Here is a 22,579-nt window from a genome sequence, read left to right on the forward strand (position 1 = left end):
TATGGACTTAAACCCCAGCTAACATTTCCTTTTTTCCACATAGTAGTTATAGTTTGGTGGCTTGAATAAAAAAATTTCTATGAAAATGTGGTCATAACAGATTTCATCCTTTTGTTTTGGGAGCTGTCAAAATTCCGACCCAACACCAACCCTACTCAGTGTGGACCAACCAACCGGTCGCGTATAGATTCCTCCAACCTCTCTTTCTTCGATGCCTCCACATTTCTAGGGTTAGGGTTTCAGGAAAAAATGGAAAGTCCACGTACCACTGGAGAAGCAGCTAGGGTTAGGGTTTCCGAAATGGAGAATCCACAGATTTTAGAGGAAGAATCAGCTCTCTCTGCAGCGTGGGAATGGGGAAATCTCTTGGATTTCTCAATCGATGATGATCCATCAATGATTCTCTCATGGAATTCAGACGATCGGATTGATCAGATAGAGGATCCAGTCCCATTTGTTCTGCCGGAGCCTGAGAATCCGGGCTTGGATCGGGTCCGAAAGCGAGATCCGCGTGTTACGTGTGAGAATTTCTTGGCGGGAAGGGTTCCGTGTTCGTGCCCGGAGGAAGATGAGAAGGATGAAGAGGAGGAGGGAATTGGGAGGAAGAGGGTGAGGACGGGGGCGGCTTCATCGGCAACCGCCAGGTGTCAGGTTCCTGGTTGTGAGGTGGATATCAGTGAGCTGAAAGGGTATCACCGGCGCCACCGGGTGTGTTTGAAATGCGCTAATGCGAGTTCTGTGGTTCTTGATGGACAGCACAAGCGGTATTGCCAGCAGTGTGGGAAGTAAGTTGGGTTTTTTTTTCCTTCTTTTATCTATCTAGATTCGAGAGAAGTTTGATTGATTCTAGAGAGTTTAAATGGAAGCTAATTCTATGAATTGTGGCAGAATTGTAAGCTTTATTATGGACGATTGGAGTCAAATCAGTAGTAGAAATACATAAATAAAATGGGATTTGCTAGGGACCATTGGAGAAGGCATTTCGTGGAACGGCTGTTGCATGAGAGTGCAGAACCTCAGTTCATTCTGCACTCACATGCAACAGACGTTCCACGAAATTCCTTCTGCAATGGTCCCTAGCAAATCCCAAATAGAATATATGATTGGATCTTGTTTGGGATGTGGGGAACCAAAATTTCTTCTTTTAAATTATTATTGAAGCCTCAGATAGAAGGGAGGGCAGAGAAAATAGAAAGGAGGAACAAGAAAATGTAGGCGAAGAAGGGTTTGAAGAGAATCAAAGAGGCATGAGTGGGAAAAAAATGGTTTGAAGAAAAACATGTTGTTTTGGTATTATAGGTCTAGAGTTTGTGAGGAATCTGAACTTAAACAAGTCCGAAATATCCGCATAAATAAATATTTTGTAAGGCAAGTTTACTAATTTGATTTCCCAAATTAGTGTGTGGTAAAGATGTATTTTTTCTAGTAGTACAAGAATGACCCTCTCCTGAATTTTTTGAAATAAAAGTAGCTGCAAGGAAGAACTTACCAGTTTTATGTATTGAAATGCGTGTTAGATATGCTGTCCTAAAGGTAGATTTCACGTAGATCAAAGTTACAGTGTAGGCAGGGCACATAGCAATATAGCATGGACCCCCAAGATACAAATATCCTCACCTTGGTGGTGTGCAGTCACTAGACTTTTTTGCCCGTGCATAAAACAAAGAGGAAACTCGACAGGCTATTTGCAGAAGGATGAGTTGCAAGTAATGGGCAAGAGTAATACTCACCGTCCATCGTAGAAATGCACGTGTTCTTTCATCTGCGGTGGAGAAAATCTCGTTCGTATTGTCCTCACCTTCTGAGCAGTATAGACATGCACCAATAGGGTCACTGTTACACGATACACTGCCCTTTTACTTGGGGCCATTGGAAAAGGAGATCAAACTTCCATTGTTAAATAGCACAACTTTTGGAGCTTGAGTTCTTTGCAAGCGGGGGTGACAGATGCAGCACAAAATTCCATTGCTCCTGAAAGATCAACAATCATCAACTTTTATGAAAGAAAAATGAGGAAGGAGGAATCTCGCATGGCTGTTGTTCATGATCCACATTCGATCCATGTGCAAAAGAAGAAAGGAGCTGGGACTATTTGTGATACAAGTTTTGAAGCAATGGGGTCCATCCTTATTACCGAATTGAAATTTTATTTTTTACATGTTTTTTAACGGTTTTTATTTACACGGTTTTAAATGAGCCTTTTATAATTTTTTAAGTTATAGGGTACAATAGGCATATTCTTTAACTTTCATTTAAGTCACTCAAGTGAACTAAGAATAAAAGAGACCCACAAGGCTGCAATACTATTCACGGATACTATTCATGTCACTGTTCCCATCACTATCCACGTCATTATCAACATCACTATTCACATGTTTTTGTAGTGAGCTTTAAGTGAGGGTATTTTTGTATATATTTTCTTTGGGTTTTAGAGACAATTTTGCATCTTTTGAAATAAGAGTGCCAAACAAAACAGAGGGGTCAAGGTTTTGCTGCCCATCTCTGGTTCGTGGGTTTTTTTGGCAAAAAAAAAACTCCAATATTTTCAAATATTTCTATTGGATTTTCGTGGGTTTGATCTATTTTTGTAATAAACCTAAATTAGATCTATTTTCTGCTGCTTTTGGATTGGTTAGCAATTGATGGCTACTTGCTGAAATTTTCTGCAGTAATTTATCTTCTAATTGCTTTCTGATTTGAAGTATACTTTTGATAATGATATTCAAAAGATACCCATCAACTATTGGGTTTTATTATTTTTTATTTTTTGTTTGTTTTTGAATGGTATGGGTTTGATTTTTATTTCTGTTATAAAACTATTATGGATTTGCACCCCCTGGGATCGATAATTGCATTATAAATTGGTACTAGAGCATAATTCACATATTTGTGCCACAATATTTAGTATCAGAGCGTTGCCATCTCAAAAAAATAATATTTAGTATCAGAGCGTCAATCGTAGATTTGTATATGACAAGCTCCTTGTTCTTGAATTCTCACTTCCGCACCCTTGTTTGTTCTTTGGTTTTTAACCACATCACCAAGACGCTATCAGTGCTTCATCACCTATTTTTGTTGAGGCTATATCTCATGCACTAATTACATAATGAATATTCTCATATTTACTGAATCCACTAGTGAAAATAAGATTTCAATACCTCATATTGCTCATGGTAACACAACTTGAAGCTCTATAAAGTTAGCTCATATCGTGATCTTGTTATTGAGATGTGAAACTTGTTCATGTTTAATCTTTTTGATTCTGATTTGCTTTATAGCATTCCTGTGGAGTTTCAGTGGGCAGTAGGCATTTTATTGCACTTATGCAGTTGAATTTCTCAGTCATGGTGTAAATTTACACCCAGGGAAAATCCAGTACTCTGAGCTTAATACATGCATGAATTGGTAGTTGTTCAAATTGGAATCCCTGGCAACTTTTACTGATATTTGATGAGAAAGCGAATTGGATTGTCAGGGTTCTATGTGTAGGAAGTGTATCTCAGCTCCCAGTAGTTACTTCTTTTTTTTTTGAATGGTAGTAGTTACTTTTTGTTATTTGTTTCTAAGTAAGATGTGACTGATATTCCTTGTCTGTTTTCCAGGTTTCATATATTGCCCGATTTTGATGAAGGTAAACGTAGTTGTAGAAGAAAATTAGAGAAACACAATAACAGGAGGCGAAGAAAATCGACTGATTCTAGAGTTGCAGTGGAGAAGGAACCGCAGGGGAACATACCAGCTGATGATGTTTCCTGTGATGGTGAAGTAGGGAAAGGTATATTATGGACCCAGGTTGATTTTCTTCAGCCATTTGTTTGATGGGTGTAAAATGATGTAATCTTCTTGCCAAATACTGAAAACTTGGACACCGGGATCTTGAAATATTCTTGGATGCCCATATACGTTAGGAAAAGGTTTCTTGAAAGAATCTCTGCTTCATTGACCAGTCTAATTTGTTAAACAACAGCTTTCTTAAAAACTGTATTAGAGGCTGTTCCTGTCTCAGTGAACTTTATTCTGAAAGTAATACTTTTCTGTTCTTCCCCTGCTTAAAAATTTTCCGAGTTTAAGCATGCACTATTATCTTGCTGTGAACTGTCTTAGATTTACCGTTTTCTTTAGTGAACATACTCTTTTAATCTTGATCTGTGCTTATTTCTATATCTAGATGGTGCATATAGTGTGTATGTGAACACTTTTTTTTTTTTTTGAATGGTTATATGAAAACTTGTTATTTTGGTGCATGAATAGTAATTTAGTTGTCTCGTGAATTTCTTACTGAAATTATGTACATAGCTGACAACTCATGGAATAAGTGGCATAAGACTAATTATACTACATACAACTTAGTGATATGGGACGTCAATCTTCATATTTTTCTATCCACAAAATATTTTTTTTGTTCTCGATAAATGATAGAAATTGATTTAAAAATAGAACACTACAAGAGGGCCTCTAGATACACCTTCCCTATCCAAATTATCTACTAATTCATTGACTTCTCCATGAACAGATGACATCAAGATGATATTCGGGGAATCAAGAAAGCAATCACTACTGGCTACATCAAGATGATATGAATATGCGACTTAGGTTTTTAAATGACTTTCGGGGAATTTAGGAGCATAAAATGAGTTCTAATTCAATAAAATCAGCAACATGCATTCCTAAATTACCATAAACATAACATAATAATTAAAACTCATTTAAGTTTTTCAATGAAATTCTAAGCTTTAGAATCATTCATCACGAGAAATTAGTTCATGCCAAACACGTTCCATACAATAGTCTTAAAAGATTTTTTTTTCTTTTGGAAATGGAATATATTAGAAGAGAAAAAACCGAGATGGCCAGTACAAGGAAAGAAAAAAAAAAAACCAAAGACGCCAAACATAAATAGAGACAGAGAGCAGAGAGCAGAGAGCTTCAAGGAGGCAAGAAGTTGAATAGTTCCAAAGCTTCCTTAGCCACACCCTCTTACGCTAAGCTATCAACCACATCATTTGCAGATCTTCTAACATGGCGGAAGACGATAAAGGAAGATCCAATCCAGTCTTGAATCTCGTCAAAGAAGCGGGGGAATCTCCATGGATGAGAGGAGGAACCTTTAAGCCGGCGGATAACATTTCAGGAGTCCCCTTCAACAACCACTTTATCAGTGCATTCTTTGCCAATCAGTTTTAGGCCTTGATGCAGTGCACGAACCTCAGCCTCATTGGTGTTTGCAATTCCAATGGGACCCGCAAACGCCCAAACCACCTCCCCTGGTTCATTTCTCAAAACACCTCCAACTCTAGTAAGGCCAGTGTTCCATAAGCTAGATCCATTAAAGTTTAATTTTAGAAAGCCAGGGGCCGGAGTTTGCCGCTCTTGAACAATATTCGTCTTTTGCTCCATGCTAAGACACACCTCCTTCCATCCGATCCACAAGTCAAAGGCGGAGACGAATCTAAATCATAGAAGTGATTTGACCTAAGAAATAACCAGGGCTACTACTTTACAGTAGAGTAAATGAGAGTGCTTAGCATAACCTCTAAAGATTCTAGCATCTCTTTCTTTCCATAGAACCCAAATCACCGCTAAGAAGGATACGTTCCACAAAATTTTTCCTTTTTGTTTCCATGGAGCTGGTGACCAACCAAGAAGCAAATCAATGAGGTTGATGGGGACACCCAAACGATACCAAATCTTCTTAGGATTTTGCCCCAAACCTCCCTAGCAAGTTTACAATGCATAAAGAGGTAGCCCATCAATTCCCCTGCTGCAAGGCAAAGCGCGCAGTGATCAATATCTCCCTTTTCCGCAAGAAGTCAATTGTCTGAATCATTTCCAAAAGGGCCGCCCACCCAAAAGTGCACACCCTAGGAGGAGCTTGAATTGACCATACTCTAGCCACACTGGAAGATGCAGGGCTAGAAATAAGATGGTAGGGGTGCAACTCAGGTCAGGTTGGGTCGGGTTGAAGCCAGCCCGAAACTCTAAACCGTCAACCCGAACCCGACCCAACCCGACTCTCAACTTGATGAAGGCTAACCCGACCCAACCCGAAAAATTAATATCTCAACCCGAGCCGGACCTGATTTCCCAATTCAGGTCGGGTTGACCTGTTATGGTGATATTTTTCCCCTTTATTTTTTTTATTTTCTATATAAACAAAACTGGAAAATGGTAAATTGTTTTTTTTTTAAATGTCGGGTTTTGGTGCGGGTTGACCACCGACGCCAGAACCCGACCAAACTCGGTTCAACTTCCTCAACCCGAACCCGACTCGACTCAAACACAACCCAACCCGTGATTTTTTCAGGTTGAACCCGACCCTAGTTGCACCCCTACAAGATCGTGGCAGAAAGACTTGACAGAGAAATCCACAGCCAAGCCCCATATCCTAACTCTTTAATTCCCCAGACTGCTTGATGTAACCCTCTTCTAACAATTTAAGAAGCCTGGCTATGGATGGAAGCTCTCTATCAAAAAAATTCCTTCTGAAAACTGGCTTCCACACCACAGAATTTTCTCATCTAACCAGGTAATCCTTTACAGCGACCGACTTGGACGCTGGGACCTCTACTTATATTAGTCAAAGTCTCAATTTAAGCGCAATTTTTTGCATATTATTTGACGTCGACAATGTCATGAATTTTTAGGCTCATGCATCCATGCATTTGTTGCAAAAGATGCTGCCACTAAGCATTTGCATTAATTTTTTTTCTCCTTGAATGGTAAGCATTTGCATTAATTATCTGGGGTTTTACCTTGGTTGACTTCTTTGAATCATTCTTTTCTTTTCATCTTTTGCTATTCTAGATTATTTTTGGCACACACAAAATAAATAAATTTCTGCTAACAGTTAAGCTTGCAATTGCAGAGATGTTAAATGGAGTAGCTTCTGCAACCGAGAGTTTGTGCTTGACCAACCAGCTAATAGATACAGAACCATTGCTGGAGTCTGAAGACGGACATGGTTCCCCCCTTTGTTCAATTCCCAGCCTTCAGAACAGTGTGACATCTTCCATTGCTTCTGGAAAAACCCAGATTGAAGGACGAAAAGATCATCCCAACTCCACCCTTTCTTCATTGTTTTGTGACAATAAGATTTCCTATTCATCTGTGGTATGTTCTGCATTGAAGGCCTTCCTAGCTGCCTTGCTTTTTTTCCTACCAAGTTTGGTTTTAAGATGGCCAAGTCACTTCTTTTCCATGTTCATATTATTATCTTGTATTGAATCTTGAAAGGTAATGATTCATTATTTGGTTGTAGTGCCCGACAGGTCGCATATCATTCAAGCTTTATGATTGGAACCCTGCAGAATTTCCTAGACGGCTTCGGCACCAAGTATTTCTAAAGGATTATGATTGCAGTTTAGTATTTACAGGAAAATAATGGTTTTAATAGTGGATATGTTGAAAATTGATTAATTGGTACTTTGATCCGAAATTGCAGATATTTGAATGGTTGGCCAGCATGCCGGTTGAGTTGGAGGGGTATATCCGGCCTGGATGTACCATCTTGACTGCATTTATTGCTATGCCGCAATTTATGTGGGAGAAGGTAGCAAACATGCCCCTTATTCTAAAATTTTAAATATTCTCTCTTATGGGGATAATATTTTGTAAGTTATGGCCACAAAATATGCTCAGAGAGGCTTGAAAGTTGTATTCTTAATTCAGACATACGATGGTATCTTTTAGACTTGGCAGAATGTATTCGATGTAGCAACTTTTCATTTTTAAAGTTGCCATACGGGGTATTCCTTGTTTAAGGTCACTACTTATATTTAGTCTTGTCTATGCCTGCCAGTGGAATATGGTCCAAACAACTATAGCTTATATGTTATTCCCTACTCATTTTGCAAGATGTTGATTTCTTAATCCTTTTTGTTGGAACATGCAGTTATCTGAAGATGCAGCTTCCTACATAAATGACCTTGTCAAGTCACCTGAAAGTTTGTTATCGGGAAGGGGAATTATGTTTGTTTATTTAAATAACTTGATGTTTCGGGTACTAAATGGTAAGCTGGTGTTTCATAACTCTTAGTTGATTTATGTCAAGAGAAGCAAATGATTGTTTAACCATTGTTGTTGGATCTGGCTAGATCGGGCTTTGGTGACCCTCAGTTATTTTTTGATTTTTTGTCAGAATTAGTGGTCTTTCATTTAATACAGAAATTTGTCTTGTTGTAATACCATGGTTTGCTTGATAGGCTGCTGTTAAAGGACACATTTTCGTATTAATATTCTTGTTAAACTTAGCAGTAGTTTATGCTGAAGGAGACTTTCGTATTAAAGTTCTTGTTGAACTTTGGATATTTTATGCCTTCACATGTTGGAAACTTTGATAGAAAAGTTCTTAAATGTACATCTTATGATGGCTTTTGGGTCTTGTTGAAGAAATTTATGGTGGTCATTGTTATCTTAGCTCTCAAGGCTTCATCACTGAAGGTTATCTTGCCCTGGCTGGTGTTTTCTTTTTTCTATTTTCTATTTTTTTTTCAGTTTATTTCATTAGTTATTGTCGTTGAGGTGGGTTACACTGTATTACTGAAGTCAGCAATTCATTGTCTTTTGATACGTGTACCCCACCCACCAAATATACTTTTTCGGCAATTTGAGCCTCTAGTTGAACTCATTTTAGCTAAGGGAGAATTCTAAAAAAACTGCAGAAAATCAACCCTAAAACTCTTTATGCAAGCTTCTAATTAACTCTGGAGCCCTAAAACAATCTCTCTCTCTCTCTCTCTCTCTCTTGAATGGCAGCTCTAAAACGAACTTACCCTTGATCATAATTCATTCTACTTTCCAAATGTGAGTAGAAGTAATCCCCAAGTCTTAAAACTTCCCAAAACTTATCCAACCATATTTTTTCCTTATTTAAGAAGGTCCAAACATCTTGTCAACTCTTGATCGTAAACTAATAGCAGTCTTTAGACACAAACTAATAAAACATTTCTGAAACCCAATTGGGCTCTGTAACAGAGAGTATTTATCTTTATCTTTACTTAAAGCCAACCTAAATAGCCCTTATATAAATCAATTAAAAATTACCACAAATCCACTAAAATTAAAACGGCTCATCCAATGAGTTTTAGCTCAAAATCCACTACTGATGGAAGCCTGCATCACGGCGACCTCATCAATATTGTCAATCTTTGGTATTCTTTTGTTCTTCTTGGTTTGTTTATAGGTGACTGTTCGGTTGAATGGTACCCATTATCTGCAACATCTTCTTTCTAAATATGGTTCTCTAGAATCGAATGTCTGTTAACGACTAAGAAAATAACTCCATGCACTTGCTAGATTTATCAGTCCGTAAATAATTAAATATTAATTTTGTACATTCCTTAAAGTTTACTGAGGAAGTTATCTGTAGTAGGTAGTTCAAAAGAAGCTTTTGATTGGTTTCTATATGAATCGATCCAAAGCACTCCTTCTCCTTGACAAGTGGACAGGCATGAGTTGTATTGCAGCTTGTATTTAGATTGACCTCATTCATTTGACTTTTGATTCTATGCCTGGCATTCTTAAAGTGCAATTGCTATTTTCAACTATGATCCTCTCATGAGGCCAACATGTCATTGATGCATATAAGTTTACATGTTATTGCAGACCACTTCTTACTTTACTGTAATGTGTGAAAAGTTTCATTTAATATGTTTAATTTCAGGAACAATAACATGAATTTGACTTTGTTGACTGAAAGCTATCCCTTCATTTAACATGAAAACAAGGCTATTGCTCAATGTTGGTTCATTAGAAAGCATGCATGGGATTTTTTTCTTTCCTTGATCCATACTAATTTGGGATGGATTTAGATGGAACTTCACTGATAAACAACAGTATAGACGTACGAGTGCCAAGACTTCATTATGTTCACCCAACTTGTTTCGAGGCTGGAAAACCTATGGAGTTTGTTGCATGTGGCAGTAATTTATTCCGGCCTAAATTACGGTATGGTACTGTTACTCTCCTAAAATGCTCATTTTTTATGACATAGGTTTTCCCCACGCCATTTTAGGGTGGGATTAATCCCTATGGATACACTCAACTCTCCTAAAATGGTCATTGTGACCAAGGTTTTAAATTTCGGTTGCGGGGGTAATTTCGGACCTAGCTGAAATCGAAATTTCAGCCGAAATCCCGAAATTTCGGCCGAAATTCGGTAAAGACACGAAATTTCTGTAATTTCAGCTGAAATTTGGGAAAGGAATAAATTTTTTTTTTTTTTCAAATTTCGCCGAAATTGACGAAATTTGTTACGTTTCACCAATTTCGGCTTCGGAATGTTTTGGTTTCGGTCTTGACCGAAATCCGAAATTTCTTTGTCGAATTTCAACCGTAGTTTATGCTGTGTGATTTGGCTGAAGTTCTTAGCAATTTTCAGTGCTCTTGACTATCTTCAATATGTAATAGATGCACCCATATGTGACTATGTGAGCTGCTTTGTTGGGATGAGGTTTTTCCTTGATTATTATATACAACATTGAAGATGGTTTCATCTGTCCAATAATGAGATTTGTATTGGACGGTCAGATACTTTTTTTTGAATGGTTGCATGGTCAGATACTATCACTTACAGTATGTTTTCTTGATCAAGATGTTGTTATACTTTGGCTTAATATATTTTCAATGGGCCATTAAAAAAAATACTGTTTCATTGTTGGATATTTGAGCATCAATTCTTTATTGGTAGTGAGGCCTGTGATTTCCTCCCAAATCATAGACATCAAACTCTTTTCTCACGGTCTTAGTCACAAACCAGAATGCAGTTTGAATGTTTAATATCCTTGCTATCATTGACCAAGGAGTGGAATATTGAATTCTGTCACCGAAGTCAAGGCAGCCATCTCTGGTAGAGTGAACCCATCTATTGGAGCTGGAACTCCAAAGAAGTGATTGAAATCTTTTTTTATGATTCTTAGCGACCGAGGTCATTATCATGTACATGTCATAGAATAGATTCTTAAGTTTGGTAGAGAAGCCTTTAACAAAGTGTTGTAGAAAGTGATGAGTGACAACCGTTTTGTGTTTCAAGACAAGAATCAAATCTCTCCACCACTAGGATCCAATCTTGTTCTTGAACTTTGTAGGAAGCTTGTCTATTGAAATAAGAAAAACTGCCATTATCTGAAAGTCCTCATAAAGTCCCCTACACTTCCAGGTTTTTGAGACCTTTACGGGCACTGTGACTGACCGATCCCTATAGCTCAGACCCATGTACTGGTATGCAGGCTAATGCTAGGTTTTTCATTTAGGAAACATGACCCTCATCCATACTGAAAAGCGAGATGACTTAAATCACACCACACAGGAAGAGACAAGAAACCCAATGTGTACATTAACACTTAATTGTACAACACTAGGAATTGCATTATTAGCCGGGTTGAACTGTCTTTCAAGTACGTAGAGAATGAAAAATAATGGAATCATGCTTTTCCTGGCTGCATTTTTTTTGCACCAAATTAGAAATCTACAAAAGAGAGAAAGACGACTTTTTTTTCTATTGTTATATTGATGTATTTGGCTTATGTGATTTGTGGATCTTTATAACCCACTTTGCCATTTACAGTCCTCGTCATACTAGCCTCTTTTGTAGACTTCATAATCAACAAATGCATTTAATATTAGGATGCTTTGTAACATTGTTCGCCAGAGGCCAATGTCATTTTAAGCTGATGCATATCTTGATCCTGCATGCTCGTTCTGTTGATATTATATGGTGCAACCACAAACTGTTCAAATTGTCCGTTTCTTCTCTGCCTATATTCTTTCTTTCAACTGGTATAGATATTCAAATTTTATGCCTGTTGGAGATTTCCTAATTCGATGTTAATATATGCTCGATATGGCAGGTTTCTCGTATCTTTTGCTGGTAAGTATCTAGTATATGAATCTTGCCTTTCCATTCATCACGGAAAGAGTAGATCTTGCGATGGAATCACAAGGGAATCTGTTCACAGTTCCGAACATGAGATATTCAAGATATTTATCCCTCACACAGAGTCAAAACTTTTTGGCCCTGCATTTATTGAGGTAGGTGACTTTAGGAATGTATTTGCTTACCTTGATGCACATTGACTGATGTTTGGATGCATGCTTCGCTATTAGTTTTGCTCAATTATGATTAAGCTGAACTCTGTTTGCATGTGACACTTAAAAGTGGTTGTCTTTCGTCTAAATTTACAATATTTTGGAGTGGTGCATTGGTAAATTATTTGCAGGAAAGAAAAGGTACTTCATTTTTTTCTTTTTCAGTTCCATTGTTAAATCTTTCACAAGATTTCCTTTGTTCCATTTTCCAAGACTCATGCATTGCTTAACTTTCTAGATGCAGAAGGTGCTATAATTAAAATTTTGGTGATATTGTTTGAAATTCATTGGGCATCATGTTCGGTGTCATGACATATCAAATCATTGACCAGTCTGTGTGTTAAGATCATATTTTCTTGTACCGAAACTGGTATCCATGTACATCTGTGTGCATGTTATGTTTCCTCCATGTTTTGGCATCATTTTACTTGTTTTTTGGGATCTAGGACATTCTATTGAGATTAAACGATAAGTGTATGGCCTTGCTAGAGATTATTTCGTCATTAATACATTTTATCATGCTATGTTGTTCATCGTGTCTGATGGACAATAAATAACTGTAAGGCCCTATTTGGATTGCAAGAAACATATTTCTCGCAGAATTTTTTTATGTGGAAAAATTTTCTTTCCACACTTTAGAGGGAAATGGTGTGATTATGGTTAATTTAGAGGGATATTATCATAAATTGAAGGTCCCTCTAAATAAAAATTGAATGGGCTTGGTTCAAGTTATCTTTTTTCATGTGTTAAGAAAAAGGAAAATTTGAAAGTAGTTTTCCTTTCCAAACTTTTCCAAAAAATTCTTGCAATCCAAATAGGGCCTGATTTAGACCTATAATTTCTCTGTTACTCAAGTATCATTAAAGAGTATTGCCCAAGTTAATTCGGACACAACTCCATGGAAAATATCATGCAGTGGTGATAGCACCATGGGACCGCTAATGAAATTCCATACCAAGATACACGGTATTCGTACGTTTCCACTAGTGTTTGTTTGAGGGGACCAACTTCCAAAGATTGTTGTCTCTATCTGATGTAAATAAAGTTCATGAACAAGCCCATAATTCAGCTACAATGATTCGAGAGAAGATGGTTGATTGAGATCCTAAAGTCGCTGAAAGAGAATGAGAACACCATGAAAACGTAAATAATTGGGTCATATAGAGCTCCATTCGTCACATGGTACATTTTGGATTGGATTAGCCAATTGCTTCATCTTGTTGATACCCTACCATAAAAATTGAGTTCTACTTGAAATAGAAATATATGGTAATTGAAGTTGATCTTTGCAGAACGTATTCAAATTCTTTGATTGGATTAGCCAATTTCCTCTTATTTTATTCTCTGATAAATGATGTTATTATTCCAAAAAGTAATAATAATAACTTTATTAAAAGTACTGGATTATTGTTAGATCAGAGATGGAGTGTGTCACATTTTCTCGAAATTTCGAATTTCGCAAAATTTTGAATTTTGTCAAATTTCGATTGCGGTCGAAATTTAAAACCATGATCTGTATAAAGATGGCATTCTTACTTTTTAAATTTGTATTTATCAAAAATTCCTTTCCCTTTCCCCTATTCTCTGTGTCATTGCCTTCTTTTTTTCCTGGGAAAAGTGTACCATTTTAAAGGCTTACCAAAAATGTACGGGTAATTTCAGCAAAAGAAGTTTGTGACTGCAAGATTTAGAATTTAATACATGTCTGGAAGCCCATGGGTATGTCGTGACTGAGTTGAGGTCGTCTAAGAAAAACATGATATGTATTGCAACCACAATTCATTGTTTATGTCGTGACTGAGTTGAGGTCGTCTTACTTGCCATTCAATCAACTTGCTCCTGGACGCAGGTTGAGAATGATTCGGGGTTATCCAACTTTGTCCCTGTTCTGTTTGGGGACAGACAAATATGTTCTGAGCTGCAGATAATTCAGCAGAGGTTTGATGACTCTCTTTGTTCAAAGAACATCGGAACTGGAATTGTGAATACCGATACTCTTCCTGACTCGTGTGAGTTTTTTGTATCGAGACAAACAGCAATTTCTGAACTTGTTTTAGATATTGCTTGGTTGCTCAAGGAGCCTCAGCTGGACAAGAATGCAAACCTTCGGACTAAAACAGAAACTCAGAGATTGAATTGTCTTTTAGATTTTCTAATTCATAATGAGTCTTTCGCCATCTTGGGAGGAGTACTAGAGTCTCTGAAGGTTGTTTTGGACACCGACGTGTTATGCAACTCTGTAGATAAAATTTATGATGCTGATATGAGGTTGTTTTGCAAACATATGAATCATGCAAGAAAAATTCTCCATCAGAATCTTGTAGGCAACATGGCTTCTCAAGGAGTTCTCTTGCCAAAAAGTGATATCAAGAGTGACATTCTCTATATTGTACCAAATACCATTCAAGTAAGTGTTCTGTTTCCAAGCTTTTAATTTTCTCTTTTGGTGAAATATGGCTCTCAATATGTTTGATCCAACGTTTTAGGGGGGTGTCTGTTGCTTCAAATTCAAAAAATAATTGTAGACCGAGTAGACAGCTAATCATGATTATCGACGTGCAAGTTATAAATCAAAATCTAAAGATGCGTGATGCTATTTTTTATCTGATGCCAAATCCCATGTTTTTCTCCATCAGAATCTTGTAGGCAACATGGCTTCTCAAGGAGTTCTCTTGCCAAAAAGTGATATCAAGAGTGACATTCTCTATATTGTACCAAATACCATTCAAGTAAGTGTTCTGTTTCCAAGCTTTTAATTTTCTCTTTTGGTGAAATATGGCTCTCAATATGTTTGATCCAACGTTTTAGGGGGGTGTCTGTTGCTTCAAATTCAAAAAATAATTGTATACCGAGTAGACAGCTAATCATGATTATCGACGTGCAAGTTATAAATCAAAATCTAAAGATGCGTGATGCTATTTTTTATCTGATGCCAAATCCCATGTTTTTCTTACTTTCATTTTTTACTTCAATGTGCACATTATCATGTTGTTCAAAATCTGTATATGTGATCAAAGCATGTGTTCCCTCTTTTTGCCTCATATTCAACCCTCGTTTCACTATGTTTTGATTACTTAATTGTCTTTTGTCACTTGCTTCACCTTTCTAACTTCTTGTTGTAAAGCTTTGGGGATATGTGGGATTCTTGCATGATATACCAAGGAAGCAGGATTCGTTCCCTAGACTGGGGAATCACGATTCCCCGGTACGCGGTTCCGATTCGGGAATCGTTTCTAATCCCCGAAAATAGGGAATCAGGGTTCGGATTCGTCCGAACCCCGATTCCCAATTTTGTGAACCGTGATTCCCAGGCGATTCCCCGGCGAATCCCTGGCGATTCCCAACTCCCCAACGAATCTCGGCGAATCCCCGACAAATCCCCGGCGACTATTCGGCAAACCCACAATTCTCACTCCCAATCATCCCCAGAGCCTTCGATTCCCACTTTCGAATCCCGAATCGAATCCCGCTTTCAATTCCCGCCCTAGCAACCTTGTGATATACTCAGTCCACTTATACAAATAATATATTGGAAGAATCTTTCCTGTATGCAAATCTTAGTTCATAATCTTCATGTTTTGCATCTCTTGGCATCAGTAAGAGTGCATTGAGTTGTAGTGCGTTGGTCCTTTTTCGATGAACCTGTTTGTCTGTTGCCCATCTACATAAGGTCTTTGTTGCTATGTAACCTTTCCTGCAGATTGCATAATTGCAGTAGAAGCTTATTGGTCTAATTGGATTTGCACAATTGAGGTGAGTTACGAGGGATGATGTTAGGAGTTTCTAACAATTAGGACATTTTTTCTGCCTGTATTTTTTAGAGATCTGAAGCAGGACATTTGTTTTGTCAAAAGCATAAGCCAAAGAATTGTTCATTTTAGCAGATTAGTATTGAGAATGAGGGAAAACACCCTCCCTCTCTCTCTCTCTCTCTCTCTCTCTCTCTCTCTCTCTCTCTCGCACACACAAAACATGGGCATTTAAGTAATTTTGTTGTATGTATTGGAAGGGAATTTTGATTTATTGTTTCCCACAAAAGGGTATCTCAGTATTTTCGTTGTTGTTGTGAAAGCAAAATTTGATTTTCTGTTTCCCACAAAGGGGTATCTCGATAATTTTGTTAATGTAGTGTTAGGAAAATTTGATTTTTTGTTTCCCACAAAAATGTATCTCGGTAATTTTGTTGATGTTGTGGAAGGCTAAACTACCCGAAAGCCTATTCAAACAAAGAAAGAGCTAATAACCTGACTTGCTTCACTTACAAAGTAGGACTTTCAAGAGGAACTTTCTCCAAAATGTAGTCGCCCAAGAGTACTGAACGTACCATGCCAAAAAAAGAAGAGACGCGCATCGCATCGTATTCCGGACGGAGGGATTGATCTTCTACTCCTTTCCACTAATAATTTACTCAACTCTCGCTTTCTGTACTATATAAGAGTTGCACCAGGAGGGTAGCTTTACAGACAACAAGGGAAAAATAAGAAAATAGAACGAAAAGAAACAAAAAATAAAAGAAAGAAGACTGATACAAAATGAGGCAAGAAGCGAACATGAATGGAAAGTACGAAGATTGATAAAAAAAACCAAATGGAAGAAGGAAGAAAATAAAATATTGTACCTTTTTGCTGATTTTGCTGTCACGAGTGTTCTGCCTACAATGAGTCTTCTCCAGCACCACGGGTTTTCTGGTGCAGCCATGGGAGGAAGCAGCTCAGTGTAACAATTAACAATTGTAACTAAAATAGTTACATATGAAACATAATCATAGAAAAAAAGTTTAAAATGATGCATCTCAATACATTTAAAACGTGTGCCTACTTAGTAAAATTCCCAATGTTTTTGACAGTTATTGCTATGTCAAAGCATGTCTCAACATGTGTCGAAGTGCGTTTTTATGTTGAGTTGTATTGATAGAGATGTACTGAAGAAAAAAATATGGTTGAAACATTAATGGCGCTAAATCGATGTATATTGTAGAAAATGACACACGGGTAGTGAGCCCTCTATGCGGTGTTGGTCTATTTCAACTTGGTTTATTCTGAACTGAATGATTTCTGTTTATTCAATTTAATGGAATTTTTGTTGATGTATCCCACCTCCCTTCCTAGAGGTAACAACAGGCATAAACATATTCAAGTTGCCAAAGTTGTCAAATGATAGTAATATGATAGTAATAGTGTAGTTGCACTGCTATGCCTCTGTGATTTCATGGTGTCATTGGGCTGGACTCACAGGGTAATCTGATCCAAAATTTAACTTGTAATTTTGCTGGGCTATATTCGGGACCATTCATTTTGTTACCAAAGTTGTGTCTGGCCCATTTATATCCTTACTCTAAAGAAAAACTTAGAATATGACTTATATAGCGTAGGGTATGAAGGCTTCCCTGGTATTTAGGGTGTCGATGGGCTGGACTCACACAGTAATCGGATCCAATATCGACCTTGTTATTTTGCTGGGCCACATTCGAGCCCATTCAGTTTGTTGTCAAAGTTTTGTCTGGCCTACTAACATCCTTACTTTGAAGCAAATAGCAGAATATGAATTTAATTGTACTCAAAATAGCTTCTTTTTCTCTTGTTGCAGCATATGGAGATGAAGAAGGAAGACGTGTTGCAGTTACCAGGAAGTTCAGCTTCTCAAGAGTGTGGTATAGCTAGTCCTCTTATAAACAAAGATATCATTATGAATGTGAACTGTTGGCAGCCAAAAGCCTACGGTCACACTTTCTCGCACACCATCAGGAGAAAACCTATGGCTCTTCTTATATTGACAACTGTTGTGTGTTGTGGAGTATGTGTCGCCCTTAGTCATCCACACAAGGTTGGGGAATTCACGGTTTATGTACAAAGGTGTTTATTTGGGACCTCCAAGACTTAGAATACTCGCAGAGAAAAACTGTTGAATTTTAACTGCGTTCACTTGTATCAATGATGTACATATACTTGGCTGTTTTGGAGCCCATTCTTTGGCAAAGCATCTCAGTTTCATGGTGGAGACCTACCAATCTATTGTTAACACCAAGCACAATAAGAGGCCACAGCAAGCACTTAGTAGAAGCTTTCTTTCTGGTCTCCATCCAGGTAAGTGGATTTATGTTAGGTACAGTATAATGTAATACATGCTTTAAACTATAGTGGCTCTCTTGTCATAGCCAACTTCTCATTGTATTTTGTGGTCTGTAAAGCTACCCTTCTCATTGTCTTCACTTGTGCCTTATTTGTGTTCAAAATGAAGATGAGGAAAACTATGAGGATTTAAGTCCATGTGCTTGAGCTCACATAGATTGGAAATTGTTAGGTATTCTTTTTTAACAAGTACAGAGTTCTGTATTAATAATGAATTTGCGTTCTATAAATTGACACATGAGATAATAATCCGCACTCTTATTTTGATATTCTCTCTGTTTTTATTTTTTATTTTTTATTAAATGGTATTCTCAGTCACTCTTTATTTTACACTTGGACTCAAAATTACATTTAAGCACTGTTTATTTTGGATTTTGAGAAGCAATCGTGAGTCCAAAAACATGAATTTGAGCCCAATAATCAGTTTTGGACTCACAATTGGTTGTCAAAATCTGAAACAAACCGGGCCTAAATGTAATTTTGAGCCCAATAATCAGTTTTGGAATCACAATTGGGAGATTTTATATGGTGCAAGGCCTTACAACAATTCGGTGGGCGGCGTACCACCCTTGATATTTGATCCAACAGCAGCTCACTTTTTGAGCTTTTTGAGGAGCTGCTGTTGGATCAAATGTCAAGGGTGGTACTTCCACCGTACAAAGGCCTTATTGTTGTAAGGCCTTGCACCATATAATTTCTCCACAATTGGTTCTCAAAATCTGAAACAAACAGGTCCTTAGTTTTGGCAGGTGGTTTGGCATGTCCATATAAGAAAAGTTAGAATAGCAAGACAGTTGGAAGTGGTGCATTGGGTGTGTAAAACACCTTAAATAGGATCCCTGCCTTTGAGTTGCAAAAAGATGAGGGAAATGACAGAAATACATAAACGATTAGCATGAACAGAAGAAACCTCGGCAACTCTTCAGTGGTTTTATAAATAATTGACCCTTTTTGCCTTTAAAAATGAAACTACAAAAATAGAGACGTGCCTAGTAATCCAAAGGGGTGGATTTGTCTTCTACCAATACCCATTTCTCTACAAAAAGAAAAGAGGAAGGGTAAAAGAATGAACAAAAATTGGAGCATGAAAGTTTCTGCAAAAGAAAGAAATAAAAAAAATGAAGATGAAATGGATGCAGGGGTGGGATATTTATTAAAACTGATGTGAATAGGAAGACTAGAAGCAAAAGAAATTGAACATTTTACAGTTGATGATATCTGCATTCCCCCCTTTTTATAATGGCGCCCCTCTTTCTATTTTAAACTTCTTTTTTGAAATGGTCTATTTTAAACTTCTATGATTGGTTATTGATAGGTCTTTGGAAATTCGATTAGTCTCTAATATCCTATTTGGACAAGTGTAAGATAAAAGAGAGGGGAGTGTGGATATTAGTCGCTAATATTTGGTGAAAATTGCCGAAAAATACTCATGATCTTATACACCCTAGGTCTCTCCTTTCTGTCATCTGGCTTATGTTCTTCATGTGGCATTCAGACCGAATCCATTAGATATGTCGTAAATTAGTTCTTGTCTGGTCGTTACAAATCTGAGTTTGAAGAAGGGAAGGAGAAAAGCCTTCCACCCACAACAGATGTAGATCCATGGGAAAGTAAAGAAGTTGCATGTACGATGAAATGGTTCTTGCTATCTGTTCCAATATTCTCTAGAGCTGTGGGGATGCAGTCCAGGTGCATGTAAGATGGAATGGCTGTTCCAATAATCTCCTGTTAAGACCCTGTTTGGACTGACAATAATCTGTTTTGGATTGATAATCTGTTTTCAAAATCCAAAATAAACAGGGCCTTATCTGATAGAAAATTTGGAAAGTATTTTATTCGGCGCATAGAGATGGGCTTGTATTAAAAAATTTAAAAGGGTTAGAGTGATTGTATATGGACTTTCAGTGCAATTCTCCCAGTAAGATTGAGAGATCACCATCGTATGCAAACTACCTCCAACTAAGGCTACATATGCGGCTGGTATAGGAACATGAGGGGGTTCTTATTCTATTCATTATAGACTAGGAATTTTTTATCTGCACATTTTTATAATAATACAATGGGGCCAATCTTGTTTAAAGATCCAACCATTCATTTGCTGGGCCAATTTTTATTTGCACATCATATAAAAACTTAACCCGTAAGCAAGGACACTAAACTCAAAAGAAAATTGCGGCGAACAGAGTGTCATTCCTTCGAGAATTTATATGATGGGTGGCCGTGAAAACACGTGAAGTCTAAAAAAAGTAGGTACGGCCCCACTTTTTTTGATGATCCAAACCATTCATCTGTTTGGGCCCCAAAAATCATTTCCATAGGATGATCCTAACCCTCCGATCTGTAGAAGATTCCATACATGATTTTTGGAAATCTCTATATTCAGATCAGTTCAGATCGGAGGGTTAGGATCATCCTATGGAAATGATTTTTGGGGCACAATCTATTTACATTGTGCCCAAACAGATGAACGGTTTGGATCATAAAAAAAAGTGGGCCGTACCTACTTTTTTAGACTTCACGTGTTTTCACGGCCACCCATCATATAAATTCTCCATTCCTTCATAGCTTTCTTTCATTCTGAGACTTAGCTAATATCTGGTAATTAGCAGGTTGAGCATTTCATGGAAGTTTGCTACAGAAGTTATCACTCTGCATGTCTTTTTTCTTATAGATCATTCAACACTATATATCTATGTTATGGAAAATCTATACAAGTTTAAGGTGACTGAATAAAATCAAATACTCAGTCTGCATTGTAAATGGATGGGCCATGGATAAAAAATCACTTCTGATCAGAGAATATGGCAGTCAGAGACAAGGAGTGTGTTGATGCTGAGAAGAGGCAGTGTTGTCGTGACTAACTACAAGCAAAAATAAAGATTCATCAAATCCACCCTAAAACTGGAACGGTTACCACTAATTTCACCTTATATAAACCATAGACCAAAAATAAAGATCAGGTTTTCTATGGTTCTTCCAATAGACAAAAAAAATATGAAATCCGCCAAACAAAAACAAGGCACATCATGCATTCTGCCTTCTTAACACACCCACCAACCCAACACCCCCCCCTCTTCTCTCTCTCTCTCTCTCTCTCTATTACACTTTCTCCATTCCCCCCTTCTTATATTCATCTTTTCTTGATCTTGATCCTTTATGGGCCTTGATCTTTTTTTCCTTTCTTAATCTTTGATTATTCTTTCCTTCATCTCTAGCTTCAGTCCATTTTCATCTCTACTCTAGTTATTTTTCCTTTTCTTATTGGAGATCAACTGTAGAAAAAACGAGGCTCAGGCCCGATACAACATCATACATGCTGATCAATTATATTTCTTTCATTAGTGATTTGTGATTACCCACAATATATCACTCCCTTTTAGGCCCTTTACCCACCTAACTATCACTTTATTGCCCTAACCTGCCCCTAATTCATTATCATTAACCTTTGCCTCACTCACCCTCGCCACTAGCCCATGATCCATTATAGTCTTGTTTGGCCAAAGTTATTTAGTTTCTTTAATAGATCTGATTGGAGATCTGATCTTCTTTATTGGTAACCTGATTTCTCCCGATTTATAATTTATTGTATTGAACTCGCTTGGGTAAATTGAATTCTATTGGTGAAATAATGCTAAGATTTTGAATCTTTCTGAAAACCTAGCTGTCATTTGATTACCACTTGCTGTTTATTTTGTTATGAGAATGTGTGGTGTTGTTTTATTGAGGCTAGAATCTATCTAAGGCTCCTAAAGTTCCCAGCAAATTAACTCGCGAACCTTAGGTTTTCACCAAATTGGTATTAGAGCCAAGCTCATGCCAAACTATATCATATCTCTGTACATTTTCTCATGCTAAAGAGAATCATATCTAGATGCTACACAAAGTGCACAAGTGACACAATCAGAAAAGCTCCCAGATAGAAATGCTTCAAACAAAAAAGAAAAAGGCCTCACATTATGTCTAACAGAACACAGGAAATTGAATAGGAATTGATAGCCTGCTAGAAGCATGGTGTCGACTTGTACGCATTATGAAAGCCCCAAAAACACACTACTCTTGTGAGATCTCAGTGCATGCTTGGAGTGACAAAACAACAACCAACGGAGAGGCAAACACAATTAAATTATGAACAACAAGAATCAAGGGTTACCATGCTTAACAGCCTGATTACAAGTCTGAGATAAACTTTCACTTCAAGAAAGATCTCCCCCCATTTTGAATATAAAGTAACTTCAAGAAAGAACTCTCCCGTTTTTAATAGCTAACAACGCAAAATAGTAAATAAATAACAGAAGGGATGGTAAGACACACTATGAATACACAAATAAAAAGATGGCGGTGACCATAACACAACTATATAATTGATA

General features: G+C 37.4%; 1 protein-coding gene across 1 annotated transcript; it reads left to right on the forward strand.

Moving 5' to 3' along the window:
- The first annotated feature begins 77 nt into the window (after positions 1 to 77).
- SPL7 (squamosa promoter binding protein-like 7) lies at positions 78 to 18,461 on the forward strand. The gene is made up of 11 exons (XM_077363150.1): positions 78 to 785; positions 3,603 to 3,775; positions 6,866 to 7,110; positions 7,259 to 7,333; positions 7,442 to 7,549; positions 7,892 to 8,009; positions 9,810 to 9,945; positions 11,847 to 12,027; positions 13,934 to 14,491; positions 14,721 to 14,813; positions 17,671 to 18,461. The coding sequence occupies exons 1-11, from the start codon at positions 250 to 252 to the stop codon at positions 17,962 to 17,964; spliced, it is 2,517 nt and encodes an 838-aa protein (XP_077219265.1). The 5' UTR covers positions 78 to 249; the 3' UTR covers positions 17,965 to 18,461.
- Positions 18,462 to 22,579: the final 4,118 nt, after the last annotated feature.

This window comes from Tasmannia lanceolata, unplaced genomic scaffold (assembly GCF_043159265.1).
Source record: "Tasmannia lanceolata isolate RefF3 unplaced genomic scaffold, GAP_Taslan_0.1 ptg000019l, whole genome shotgun sequence".
Classification (NCBI taxonomy): Eukaryota; Viridiplantae; Streptophyta; class Magnoliopsida; order Canellales; family Winteraceae; genus Tasmannia; species Tasmannia lanceolata.

What these genes read in the sequence shown, in the direction of transcription:
- SPL7 (XM_077363150.1), top strand. Translation starts at nt 250, where the DNA reads ATGGAAAGTCCACGTACCACTGGAGAAGCAGCTAGGGTTAGGGTTTCC. An exon ending in TATTGCCAGCAGTGTGGGAA is followed by an intron (nt 786 to 3,602) that starts GTAAGTTGGGTT and finishes TCTGTTTTCCAG; the next exon opens with GTTTCATATATTGCCCGATT. An exon ending in TTGTACCAAATACCATTCAA is followed by an intron (nt 14,814 to 17,670) that starts GTAAGTGTTCTG and finishes CTCTTGTTGCAG; the next exon opens with CATATGGAGATGAAGAAGGA.